Source organism: Prunus avium, chromosome 6, assembly GCF_965620075.1.
Source record: "Prunus avium chromosome 6, drPruAviu1.hap1.1, whole genome shotgun sequence".
Taxonomy (NCBI): Eukaryota; Viridiplantae; Streptophyta; class Magnoliopsida; order Rosales; family Rosaceae; genus Prunus; species Prunus avium.
In genome coordinates this window covers 35,269,328-35,283,001 of record NC_142289.1, presented here as the reverse complement: position 1 = coordinate 35,283,001, position 13,674 = coordinate 35,269,328, and the positions used below count along the sequence as shown (strand labels likewise).

The window sequence follows — 13,674 nt, the reverse complement described above, 5'->3', positions numbered from 1 at the left end:
GGTATGATGCATTTGTCCAGATTGGAAAAATAAAATTGAGTGAAAAACACGATATATGAAACTTTTTTTTTTAATAGAAAACCTCAATGGTACGTTGGAAAATTTTATTTAACTAAGCATATAAATATAATAGGGATGTAAAACTTAATCCCAATCAAATAAATCTTCCAAAAGGCAGATGCATGGGGCACCTCTGATCATGACAAATTATTCTGTATATGCAAAGTATATTGTGCTACCATAAGTATCTCCGTTCGCTTCTCAAAAAGTATGTATTAACTGATTCGATGTGATTTATTAAAAGTAATGAAGTGGAAATACAATATATCCCATATCCTTGTCTCCATTATCCCTTCCCAATGACTTTTTTATTTTTATTTTTTTTAATACCCATGTTCCACTAACTATCATATTATGTCTTTTTTTTTTGTTTTTTAATGAACAAAAGTTTAGGGGGTCTTAGCCCATTCATTACTCATCAATAGGAATTGTCGGTAGTATGACTCGAACTTAGGCTTTGCTAGCGAAGAAAACGATCCTTACCAACTTAACCAACCCTCGTTGGCTCATATTATATATATCTAAATTCTTAGAGATTTATCATGTTGCATTTCAGTGTTGGTCCAATCACCCCACAATCAATCTAGATATTTCTTTCTATTGCATTTATTTATTATATTTGTAGCACTTAAAAAAATAGTGGGGGAATCAAATCACATTACTCCAATATTGAGCTATAGTCACCAATTTTTTTCTAAGTATTTAGCCCCCTAACTAACCAAAATTGGTGAATAAATGCCTTAGCAACTAAACAGTAACCAAAACCAAGTTGGTCTCTTAGGTGTTGAGGTGGCTTAAGCAATTAATTTTTGGCTTGCCAAGGCTTGAATTTAATTATAGCTACCATTGTGTTAGGTGGCATGGATTAGTTTCTTATTCTTTTAACACCAATTATCGACTAATTTTAGCTACTAGGCTTAGCAACTAGTAGTTGGTTAGGTTAAACACCATTAAAGAATATATTGGTTGTTGCTAAGTTGGAAATCCAATTGAGTATTTGCCACATAATTTTTTATATCATTAAATATAAATATTCAAGTAATACAAGATAGTACGTAATTGAATAGTACAATCCTCTCCAAATAGTAGTAAATACATAGCCTTAACAAAACCTACATCTAGTACTCCTAATCCAAAACTTCTTCTGCTCCGAACACACACAAAGATCCACACTAGAGGTTTTCTCCATTTGATTCCTGTAAATACATTAAAATGAGAAAGAAAGAAAGAAAACTAGGATTATAAACATAAAATACAAATAAAATAACCTACTTAAATCGAAAAAACTAGAAAGACTATCATAACAATTAGTGTCAATTAGTATATAGATTGGTGTGTTTTTGTTGATTAGCCCAATTATCTCTAGATCCCCCTGAAATTTTTTGTCATTAGTAGTTAATTAGCTCCGAATTATTGGTTTGTATTAGGTACAAAATCGGCTATTTACCAAACTTTTACAAGTGGGCCTCAGTTTCGAATCCCGATCATGGTGCCCATGTTGTTGATTGAGAAAAGAAAGAAGAACAAAAAAATAGCCATGGTGTCCATGATGAATTGCTAGGAACCACACTTGCTCGTGATATATTTGTTTATCGTGGAATTAAAGAGAAGTAACACATGCATACAATTTTGCCACCGATATAAGTCTATCCAAAAATAACTTCCTTTTCTTCTCTTGTCACTCTACTCTCCTCATCACATGGTACACATGTTTATTTATAAAATAAAATAAAAGAAAGATAGAAATTTTCCTGCTTAGCTTAATTAGGTTAAGCTCAACTTTTTGGTCAGTCAATTTTCAAACTAATGACACATCGATTGGTCACTCTCATTTGTACTATATAGACAATTGTTTACAGTTGTAGGAGTAGAGTTTTATGGGGTTTAGATGATGGAGGGGAATCAAAGCCACGTCAGGCCTATCAATAGATCTGCTCGTGATTGTACGACACAAGCTATGACTAGAAAAAATATCACCGAATATCAATTTATTACAAAAATAATGAGAGGGACAAATGCAATCTTTGTTGTTGTTGTTGTTGTTTTTTTTTTTTTTTTTTTTTTTTGCAAATAGGCCAAACGATTGATAAACCTAATCGAAAAAAGATATTGATATACCAAAAAGGTCTTTTAAAAAAATCTATATGATGGAAAATAACAAAAAAACAAAGTACATGCGACCAACCCTTTTGGCCTAGAATTTTTTTATAAATGGATAAATTGATATGATAACTAAATAATTTTTTTTTTTTATAATGAAGTTAACTTTATAATGGAATTTTTAACAAATAGTTGCAACATACTGTCTATTTTCTTTTTTTTGGTGAAAACCAAGGTATCCCCGCGCGATTGCGGGGACTAACCCTCGAGGTACTGTCGGGCGCAAAGCGGGGACCTCTCCCAACAAAGTCTGCTCTATTCGCAAGCGTACTATCTATTTTCTTTGGTCATGAACCATGATGTACTTGACATGGCATGGCCAAAAGGATATGCCATCGGATTTTCTTTTTCTACCCTATTTTTTCCCTCTCTTTTGAGGTGGGTCCTCATAAGTCAGAGCAATTATATATTTCCACCAAAACTCACCAATTTATAAAATAAATAAAAATTTTAAAAAATAATAAAGGACTCATTAGTGTAGTGATTTGGGGCAATTGCTCCCTTAGGTTTGAGTCTTATCATACATATAGTGTGTGTAAGTTTTGTATATTATCGTCCCTTAAAAAACAAAATAAAAGAACAGTATGCCAAAATGTAACCAATCAAAGCCACGTCAGTTAGGGTAGAGAGGCCAGACATCCTACTAATAGACACGTGGACGGTTGAAAAACGCAGTACATTGATGTGGACTTGTGGCAAAAATCGTCAGAGGGTTAAAGCTGACTGTGTGCGGTGCACCCACAAAAGACTCGGAAGAAAAGGGAAGTGGATAAACCTCAGCGCGAAAATTGGAGATTAAAAAGAGAAAAACAAAAAATAAATAAGAAGGGACAACCAACAGGGAACCACATGGCACCACGTGGCACTCAAGGAGCCGACAGCGCCGGTGGGTCCGGGAGTTCTAGGATGAGCCAATGGAGGACGGTAAACACTAGATAAAATAGAAGGAAAAAAGAAAAATTAATAGATTATATAAGCGTGAAATGAATAGAAACGTCGCCGCTTAGGTGCAGGGTGGGCCCCACGGACTGAGAGCTTCCTATAAATATGTGGCCGGGGACGCGGAGGTACTTACTCCTTCAAACAACGTTTGTGTCAACGTGTTTTGTCTAGCACTGAAAAAAAAAAAAAACGTACGTGTTGCTGCCTCCTACTTCCACTGCAACGCCACCAGAAACACCAAAGCCTTTCTCTTCTCTCTTCATTCATTCTCCTCCTAATTTCTTGGTTCCCTCGGTTTCCAAAAAAAATAATTACCGAACTCATTTACTTTTCCTTCTTCTTTGGTTTTGGTCATATTTCTTGGTATCTGGGTTTTTTCCGAATTCAACATATATAATGTGTGGAATTCTTGCTGTTCTTGGTTGCTCCGATGACTCTCAGGCGAAGAGGGTCCGAGTCCTTGAGCTTTCTCGCAGGCAAATTTCCTAATTTCGTAATTTAATTCAATATTTTATATAAGTTTTTTTTTAGTATTATAATTCATAATTATTAGTTGGTTTCAGTTGAGAAGCACATGCATACATCTAGAAATTTTATTTTTGTTGTTGTTGCACATATATATATATATATATATATTTTTTTTATACAAGCGATATTGGAAAATGGGACTTGAACTTAAGGCCTCGGTGGAAGTTTAACTGTTTTTAATGCCTTGAGCTACAAGTTCCTTACTTGTTGTTGAACATTTTTATAAGAAATATCGTAAGAATTTGAGTTTTTGATCATGAATGAATTATGGTAACCGTGGTTTGGTTTGCAAAGAAACTAGTGTTTGTTCAAATCAAACGATTAATGATTACCCTTGTGACGTTGTGGTTCCATAAATGATGTTACTTTCATGAATGGGGTGTTGGGGCCCGTTTTGTGTGGTAGTGGTACCATGATTAGAGGCCATTTTTGGAAAGCAAAACAATAACAGAGCTGAACATTGAAATAACATAGTTTTTTTTTTGGGGTGTTTTTTTTCAGATTGAAGCATCGTGGTCCTGATTGGAGTGGTCTTTACCAGCATGGAGATTGTTTCTTGGCTCATCAGAGGCTGGCCATCATTGACCCTGCTTCTGGGGATCAACCTCTGTACAATGAAGACAAGTCAATTGTTGTCACGGTAAGCCATGTGACGGGGCCTAACAATTATTATTATTCACAGAATTCTGAATTTTTTTATTTTTTATTTTTTGGTTTTGTAAACTAGAAATTTTAATTTTGTGGGAAAATGAAAAATTCAATTGCTGATGAAAGGGTTCTGCTAAACATCATCAGGTGAATGGAGAGATTTACAACCATGAGGAGTTGAGGAAGCGTCTGCCGAATCACAAGTTCAGAACTGGCAGTGATTGTGATGTCATTGCTCATCTGGTATGTCACTTACCAACTTGGTTGAAAACAAAAAAAGAAGAAGAAAATTTTGTATCTATAAGAATTAAGCATGATGATTACATATTTTGGATGAGTTATAAGTCAATTTGATCAATCAAAGTATGAGATGTTGAATATGTTATTTGATGGATCATGGACTTTGCCTGCACTTAACTGTCTGTGTGTCTGTCTTTAATCTCTTGTGAGTAGTATGAAGAGTATGGGGAGAATTTTGTGGATATGCTGGATGGAATGTTTTCTTTTGTGCTACTGGATACCCGCGACAACAGCTTCATCGTTGCTCGTGATGCGATCGGGATCACTTCCCTCTACATCGGGTGGAGTCTTGATGGTAACATTTCTCTAGCAACCCTTGTTTTGTCTGCAATTAGTGCTTTAGTTTTTTACTTACTTGAATATGTATGTGATGCTAAGTTAGCATATTTGGTTTAAATTCAGGCTCAGTTTGGATAGCATCAGAACTGAAAGGATTGAATGATGATTGTGAACACTTCGAGAGCTTCCCACCCGGTCATCTGTACTCGAGCAAAGAAGGTGCGCTCAAGAGATGGTACAATCCTACTTGGTACTCAGAGGCCATTCCATCTGCTCCATATGATCCGCTTGCTATCAGAAGTGCCTTTGAAACTGTAAAAATTTCTTCATTTTCAAACTCAGATGGATTACTCTTATTTCACTTACATATCAGAGTTTATTTGTAGCTGTAGCTTATGTGTTGAGTGTGATACCTGCAGGCTGTGATCAAAAGGCTAATGACTGATGTGCCTTTCGGAGTTCTTCTCTCTGGAGGCCTAGATTCATCTTTGGTCGCCTCTATCACGGCTCGCCACTTGGCAGGCACGAAGGCGGCCAAGCAATGGGGAGCACAGCTCCATTCGTTCTGTGTTGGACTAGTGGTGAGTTTTTAAATCTTTCGACAAAGATTTAACATATGGCTCATCGGAGCTTATAGATTCCTAACCTGGTGTCCTCATATGCTGAGCAGGGTTCGCCTGATTTGAAGGCTGCAAAAGAAGTTGCAGACTATTTGGGAACCGTTCACCATGAGTTCCATTTTACTGTTCAGGTATCGATACAAAAACCTGTTTAAGCTAAAGAGTTTGCTGCTATCTTTTTTAGTAGCCGAAATAGTAAACCATTTGCATTTGGCATGTAACAGGACGGGATTGATGCAATAGAGGATGTTATTTACCACATTGAAACTTATGATGTTACGACTATTCGAGCTAGCACCCCTATGTTTCTTATGTCCCGTAAGATTAAGTCTTTGGGGGTTAAGATGGTGATTTCTGGTGAGGGATCCGATGAGATTTTTGGTGGATACTTGTACTTCCACAAGGCACCCAACAAGGAAGAGTTTCACCGCGAAACTTGCAGAAAGGTAATGGATTAGTTGCTTATTTACATTGAAGATAGATATAGGGGTTGGAAGGAAAGGCATAATAAGGAGTTGTTCTTTTGTTTGATGTAGATTAAGGCACTGCACCAGTATGATTGCCTCAGGGCAAACAAATCAACATCTGCTTGGGGATTAGAAGCTCGTGTCCCTTTCCTGGACAAAGACTTCATCAACGTTGCAATGGCTATTGATCCTGAGTTTAAACTGGTAAGAAATGAGACTAAGATATTGGGATTGCTTTTGATTTACAGCAGAAGTTCAATTTTAGAGTTCAATACTGATCACTTGGCTTTTCGCTATATTTTTAATTGATTATAGATCAAAAAGGACCAAGGAAGAATTGAGAAATGGGTCCTCCGGAAGGCCTTCGATGATGAGGAGCATCCTTATCTGCCAAAGGTATATGCTCTTGTGTCTTTCTTTGGTAATAAGTATTGCTGATACGTTACTGCCCCTAACATCCGTATCATGTCGATTCTAAAGCTAACAAATCCTGTTTAATGCCTTGCAGCACATTCTGTACAGGCAGAAAGAACAGTTCAGTGATGGTGTCGGCTATAGTTGGATTGATGGCCTGAAATCCCATGCTGCTCTCCATGTACACATCTATCCAACCTTTTTAACAATTTTTGTTGGTATTTTTCATTTTCATAAAGGCTGATGATTGAAGCTCAACTTAACACTATCAGGTGACTGATAAGATGATGCTGAATGCTGCACGCATCTTCCCGCACAACACTCCCACTACGAAAGAAGCCTACTACTACCGAATGATTTTCGAGAGGTTCTTCCCACAGGTAGTCTGCTACAAAATTTCATGATTCATAAGCAGTACATCACGAATTTTTTTTCGTATATGCTTTTTTGCCTTTAACTCTAACAACAAAACAAACTCTCGTTCATAGAGACCTAACTTGCTGTACTTATTATCTGGTATTGCAGAACTCAGCCCGGAACACAGTACCTGGAGGACCAAGTGTGGCCTGCAGCACAGCCACAGCTGTGGCATGGGATGCTGAATGGTCCAAAAATCTTGACCCATCTGGTAGGGCTATATTTGAAGTGCATCAACAAGCTTATGACAAGCAAGCTGCACCTGTGACTAGCAGCATTGTGCCTCCGGAGATCATCGACAATGTACCTCAGATGAAAGTGAGCACTCCCGGGGTCGCGATTCTCAGCTAAGAATAACAATCCGCTGCAGGAGGATATCTAATAACTTCTGCAAGACTAAGGGTAGTAATTACAGAATTAAGAGACTTTGCGATGCCTTAATGTATAAAAAGTAATAGGGCACTATGCAAAGTTGAAGGAACACCACCTGGTGGTTTTGAAGATATTGTGTTTATCATCAAACTGTTGTACTTTTCTAATACAACATTTTGAAGTGTGCTATCTATATATTGGAGATGTTTTTAAGTTTAGAATCTCTCTGTAATTTTCTTTTTCTGTCTTCAATGATCCTTTTTCACTTTGAATAAATGAGACTATGAGCCTAATATATATGGTGTCTTTCTTGTTCCATCCAATTAATTTGTCATCTATAATAATTTTTCTAGGAGCTTGAAGAGGGTTTATTTTTGGCCAGGGACTTGGAGAGGTTGATCCGGAAAACTGGTGAATTTCTGGCCAAGAATTTGTTTGGATAAACACAAGTATTAAGGATCATAGCTTTTCAAAGATTCCCCATGGCTCAATTTGGCAATTGCAGAGACACTACCATAGCCCAATTAAGCCCCATCCAAAAGTTAAGAGTTCGCCCGAGACTGCTTATGTAGAAAACACTTGTGCATATAATCGCTTTTATTAGAAGAACGTTCAAATTTTTGTTAAAAATCTAAGTATTTCTTGAAAAGCATTTAGAAGTGCCTAGAATATGCTTCTCCAACACCACTTTTATAATCCATTAAAGCTTTTGAATTATTTTGCCAAACACAATTATAAACGCTTTTGGTTATTCCAAAAGTACTCCCAATCAGCCCTAACAAAATATGTCGCAAAAAGAGCGCAAAGTGGGGCTGCTTGATTTGGAAGATTGATCCAATTGGCCCAAGGACGTGGTTCTCGGCTTCCTAAACTGTAGGCCTTAGAATTTGACAGCCCCGTACATAAATTAACAAGACATGTGGCAAAAAGGAATACAAAGTGTGGCTGCTGGGATTCGAGCCCAGGTCTCCACGGCCACAACGTGGAATTCTTACCACTAAACTACAGCCACTTTGTTGTTACTAAATGCTTGAAATCTATTTAAGTACGCTAATGACCTTTTGTTGTTGCAGTACACCAAAATTAAATTAAGTGTTTCCTTGAAGCATCTTGTGATTGGATGGCTTTTGTTAATTTAGACCAATTTTAAATGGTCGAAAACTCATTTATAGCTGAAATAATTGCAATTTGCAATGATAATTGAGGGTTCACTAGCAAAAATAAAATTATTAATATTGTTTTCTTGACATTGTTGATGTACCTCTCCATATTGTATGGACTAGTGTGACTAGTTGCTCTGTTGTGTGGTTGAATTATGAATGTAATTTTTCTTTGATTACATGATTAAATAATGAGGAAATAAATAAGAATCTTATTTTTTTTTCCTGACAAAAACTAACAACGCATTTGCATTTACAGATTACATGAATGTATCACAAGATGAAAGCTAGCTATAAGCCAATAACTTGTTTCTAATTTTTTTTTTCTTTAAACAAAGATAAGCCTATAACTTGTTAGAGTTTACATAAAATGTGTAGAACAATTAAAGAGTCTTCATTATCTAAAAAATTAATTAGTCTTCCACAACTGGAAAACTAATGAGGAAACAAGAACCTTATTTGTCCTCACTAACACTAACAGTATATATTTAGCATTACTTTACAGATTACTAGCTAAGGTTAAGAGCTGCAATTTTGCATCCTCTCATAAAACGTATCACAAGATAAAAATAAACCTATATAAACTTGTTAATAGAGCAAAGCTGTGTAAAAGAGCTGGTTCCAAGTGTCTGGCAGTCCAGGAAGGCACCAGTGGCTACAATCTGCTGAGTGGTCAGGATTGGCTCTCTGCTGAGGGCTTAAATCCCCACTGTAGATTGAAGGGTGCCCATCTTTTCTAAGCTCTGAAAGCATTGTGATGTCTAGCAAAGATGCAGGGTTGCTCATGCCCCTGATCACATTGTCCACCACTCTCATTTGGTCTGGATATGTTGTCCCTGGATATGTTACTCCACTCATTGTCATTGGTGCTGTTTCCCCATAGCAGTTCTTGGTGGTTGTAGGAGTTGCTCCCCCATTCCATTCATTTGGGCTGTCAATTTAGCATGTTGTATAACTTACCATGTACAAAAATTCAGGATCTAGGTATAAATTGGTACTCTAATATCATTTAGCCTAATGAGATTTAACTATGCAAAGTGATAGGTTGACACCGGGTATCAATCTACAGTATCTAATATACCTTAAGAACCCATTTACAATTCCTGATATAATACGTTTATCGATAATGTATTAGGTATCGACTAAAAATTAGGTACTGTAAATTGGTACCCGATGCACTAAGGTTATCGATACTAAATATCGATTAAAATGTAAGTACTGTAAATTGGTATCCAACACCAATTGATCTCTACCCTTTGACAAGCGTAACCTGGGCTAATGTGAACTGTAGCACTAATGATGTAAAATGGCCATGGGCTATAGCTTGTTCAGTCAGTTAGGGGAGGCCCAGATTTGAGAAAAGTGGTCCACTTTCTCTGGTGACAGGTACATGAGCAGTTTGTCTTCTTCAAAGATTGCATGTGTTTACTGTTTCCTGTTTAGTGCCACCGACAAACCCAGTGCAACCTCTGACCTAATCCTCCGAACACTGCACTGTTTACTGGTCCCAACATTTATACATTATTTTTTAAGCAAATGGGCTTACTTGTTTTATGATTTTATCTTTAAAAAGGTAGTTCCTTTGAAAAGGTTTTACCATTGATTGTAATTGGCTTTGGACCAAACCTAAATTCAGGGTAGGGATCGAGTCAACTTTGCCAACTCGCAAACCAAAAAAGACATCTAAAAATGGAGCAAATTTTTGGTGCTTGGTGCTGGCAGCAACCAGCACACGCATAGCTATTAAGCATGGAAATCGAAATTCACAAATCAATTATTGGAGAGAGAGAGAGATAGAGAGAAAGAGATACCCACTTGTAGTGTGTGGGAGATATGGAAAGGAAGAAAACTCGGGTCCTTGTGGTGTCGATGTTTGAGTCGACCCAATTAGCCCATGTTCTCATCCCTTTCTCCAAAGCAGCCAAACGATCCATATCTTGGTAATATTTTCCTCCTGATTCCATGTAATCCCACCTACTCGTTTCCAAAGTCCAAGAAGAAAAAAAAAGATTTCAATCCAATTATCATTATCATCATGTCATTATACATTTGCAAGTACTTTCGTCAATTTCAAAATCAATTTTAGATAACAAGGAGACGTCACACAACTTTTGGTTACTTTTTGGTCTTAGAGATGCATCTTTAGCGCTAGATTAATATGCTAGAAGCACTTAATTCTTTAATTGAAGTTCAAAAGCACTTTTACTCCTCCAAAAGTGCTTCTATAATCTAGAAAGCATTTTTCACTATTTCCAACCGACATTACCAAAAATACTTCTAAAGGCACTGTCAAACATGCCCTATATTTTTGTGACAAAAGTAGTAACGGATGATTTTACTAGTATGCAAACAATCAATTTGACCCTAAAGTTAGAATTGCACAAAGTACCGTAAGATAAACAAAATACGAGATTTGCTCACCCCTGGAGACCTCCATTGTGGCTCCACCAGTGACCGGTGTTAAACGACAGCACATCGGCGTTCCGCCACGCCTTGCTGTTCTCGGAAATGTCCTCAAGCCTTAGAACTCTCTTTCCTTGCATCATATCTATGTCGACCAGATATGGAGCTCGATAGAATTGTATTGTCACGCCGTAGTCCTGCAGTATAGTAGCAAAACCCAATAAGGCCGTGTTTGGATTGATATGATGCTCTCATTTCCTAGCTCATGACTTTTTGTGGACAAAGAACATGATGGTGGTGTCCTGCTGTAAGCACCAATCGGTCCAAAGGGTCCCTCAAAACAGTTTCCCTATTTGATTCTTTTTCACTATTCGAATTTCAAAGCATTGTTAAAAAGTGGGCAAAAAACAGAAAAGCTTCTTCATTTATGAACTGGGTTTTCTAATTTTTTTAGTTTCTATGACCAGAACAGTGTTTGATAATATTCAAAACCCACACACAAAAGGAATTAGTATGAACAATTCTAAACCCTCACACCATATATGTTCTCACAGAAATAATAACCATTAATTTTCACAACTATGGTGGTTCTTGTTCTGTTTTGCTTACTGAAAATTTAGAACAGAACCATATTGATGTGTGTATTTGGGCATTGGCATTGAATCCAATTGCTTCAAGAAACCAAAATACAAAAACCCAGAATGAAGCAAAGAAATTCCTAGTTAAGTAAGTTTTGGGGGGAACAAATCAGAGACGTACCAAGAAGCTAAATGTTGAGAGTGGATCTCCCTTGACCATTTGTGTCTGGGTTTGAGGAGCTGCAGAATAAATCAAGCAAACCAAAGACTCCCATTGATTCCTCCCAAGCGAGTCACCAACAAACATCACTGTTTTCCCTCTCATTTTGTCCAAAAACTCAAGCCCATTGAACCTACCAAGAACAACAAACTACACCAAAAGTCACCACCATATAAAAAACAAAAACCCATTTCAAAAGACAACATTTTGAAGTAATTGCTTACCTTGGGAGCTCACAATTGAGGGGCCTCCATCTGTACTTGAGGTAGCCAGTGTCTGGGCGGCCGTACATTTGACAGTTGAACTCAGGGTCTATGATTAATGGACACTCAGAAGATTGGTACATTGGGTAATCGTCATCTTGCACCCAAGTGCCTGCAAACAAAGCACAATTGCTTTGGTTGGTTTGGAACATTGGAGCTGTTCTGTGGTGGTGGTAGCTGTGGTGGTGCTTCTTCATGCTCAGTATCAAAGCTGAGCGGCATTGGACCAAAACCAGGCAAAGAATAGTTAAACATGAACCAATAGATTGGGAACAGAAAAGAGCCATTGTAGAGAGGTGTTATTGGGTGATGAATAAAAGCAAAAGCTGAAAAAGAAGAAACAGATAGAGAGAGCGAGAGAGAGAGGAATGGAGCTAATGTAAGTTGAAATAAAAGTTGAAATCTTGGTCCTGATTGGGTCATATATATATAAAATGAAAAAAGAGGGGTGGGGTTTTGGATTTGTTGTGTACATGTGAGGGTTGCTGAGATGGGTTTACTCTTCACGTGAGTTAAAAAATGAAAATGGACTGGTGACGGTGGGCTTGTGAGATTGATTTGGACCCCGGAACTGTTCTGACCTTTCTTCACATTGTCTGCAAGTGTTTTTGTCCACACACCATGAATCCTGTGTTTGTGTGATCTTTTTGTAAAAGATGGTAGATTTCTCTTGAAATTTTGGACGAAAGGTGGTTAAGAAAATTACAGAAAGGGTTAAAAAGAAGAAAAATTATTGGGTGTGTTAGAACCACGAGGCGATGTGGCGTAATGCACGATTGCATTCATCCAAACTGTAACACGTGTATTAAGTCTTAAATTTACAGAGTTTAGACCTAATGCACGCGTATTGGGTCTCCAATCCAATTCATAGCCAAACTATTCAAGTGAATTCTATACACAACCACTCACATCACATACAATAATTTCTCAAATTAAAGAGATTTTCATGAAGTTGCGACCAACCGGCAAGGTTGTGTGCTGAGGTCCAGTGCTCATTAGTCTGCACTTTTTTTTCTTTTAATGTTAGAGGGAGGGAGGGAGGCAGCCAATGTGGGGTGAGGTCATCTCAATTCTCAACTTGATTGCTCGCTATGGCCCTCTCTCTCTATGCTGCTATGTTAGGCGCCTCAAAGTTGGATTCTTTCTCTCTCTTTTATTATAAAAGGAAGCAGAGTTAAAAATGTAGGTCTGCACCTTTTCAAGAAAGAGGGCAACTCCAATTGGAAAGCAGATGTTCTTTGCTTTACTTACCAACAGATACATAGAACATCATTCTTGTGTTTACTTTGCTTTATGGAAAATTTAGGGGCAAGTCTTATGAAACATCACCCTCCAAATTAATCACTTTAAATTATCATGAATTCGGTTTATTAATCACGACAAAAAAACTTTTAAGTATTTAATAATTCTGTTGACGCATTGCAGCATTGACTGTCATAAATTCACAATGTGAAAGACGCAGTTTTTCAAAGAGAAAAGAGGGGCTTTGGAATCTTTTTCTGTATTGAAGTAAGGTTTATTTGAAATGAAAGCACAAGTTTTAGTTTCCAAAGCTCAACAAGGAAGAATTGGTTCCATGCATCCCTTGATTATTTTTCAATTTCTTAATGGTCAAGAACATTATTAAATTTGTATGCTCTGCATATATAGATAGATAAATAGATAGATACATAGAAAATAAAATAATCCCTAAAATTGGTTTTAGTTTGTATTGCATAAATAGTTGTTATATACTCTGATCGTTTTCATCCTAAAATCCATATTAATAATGAGAAAACAAAATTGCATTTATTTATGTAGCAGTTATTGGTACTTTATGAAGAGTGTTTGGGAAGGGTGAAAG

The 13,674-nt window shown here is 37.1% G+C and overlaps 2 protein-coding genes and 1 non-coding gene across 3 annotated transcripts; 1 reads left to right on the top strand and 2 right to left on the bottom strand.

Moving 5' to 3' along the window:
- Positions 1-3,285: 3,285 nt before the first annotated feature.
- On the top strand, positions 3,286-7,502 carry LOC110758710 (asparagine synthetase [glutamine-hydrolyzing]). The gene is made up of 13 exons (XM_021960625.2): positions 3,286-3,638; positions 4,192-4,330; positions 4,486-4,581; positions 4,792-4,933; positions 5,041-5,231; positions 5,337-5,498; positions 5,588-5,668; positions 5,762-5,983; positions 6,074-6,208; positions 6,320-6,400; positions 6,513-6,599; positions 6,691-6,798; positions 6,944-7,502. The coding sequence occupies exons 1-13, from the start codon at positions 3,559-3,561 to the stop codon at positions 7,184-7,186; spliced, it is 1,767 nt and encodes a 588-aa protein (XP_021816317.1). The 5' UTR covers positions 3,286-3,558; the 3' UTR covers positions 7,187-7,502.
- A 645-nt stretch (positions 7,503-8,147) lies between these two features.
- TRNAH-GUG (transfer RNA histidin (anticodon GUG)) lies at positions 8,148-8,219 on the bottom strand. Its single transcript has one exon. It is a non-coding gene; the product is annotated as a tRNA-His (tRNA).
- A 519-nt stretch (positions 8,220-8,738) lies between these two features.
- Positions 8,739-12,239, bottom strand: PMR5 (Pmr5/Cas1p GDSL/SGNH-like acyl-esterase family protein (DUF828)). The gene is made up of 5 exons (XM_021960654.2): positions 11,793-12,239; positions 11,530-11,701; positions 10,789-10,967; positions 10,183-10,341; positions 8,739-9,298 (listed from the first exon to the last, which is right to left on the bottom strand). The coding sequence occupies exons 1-5, from the start codon at positions 12,116-12,118 to the stop codon at positions 8,956-8,958; spliced, it is 1,179 nt and encodes a 392-aa protein (XP_021816346.1). The 5' UTR covers positions 12,119-12,239; the 3' UTR covers positions 8,739-8,955.
- Positions 12,240-13,674: the final 1,435 nt, after the last annotated feature.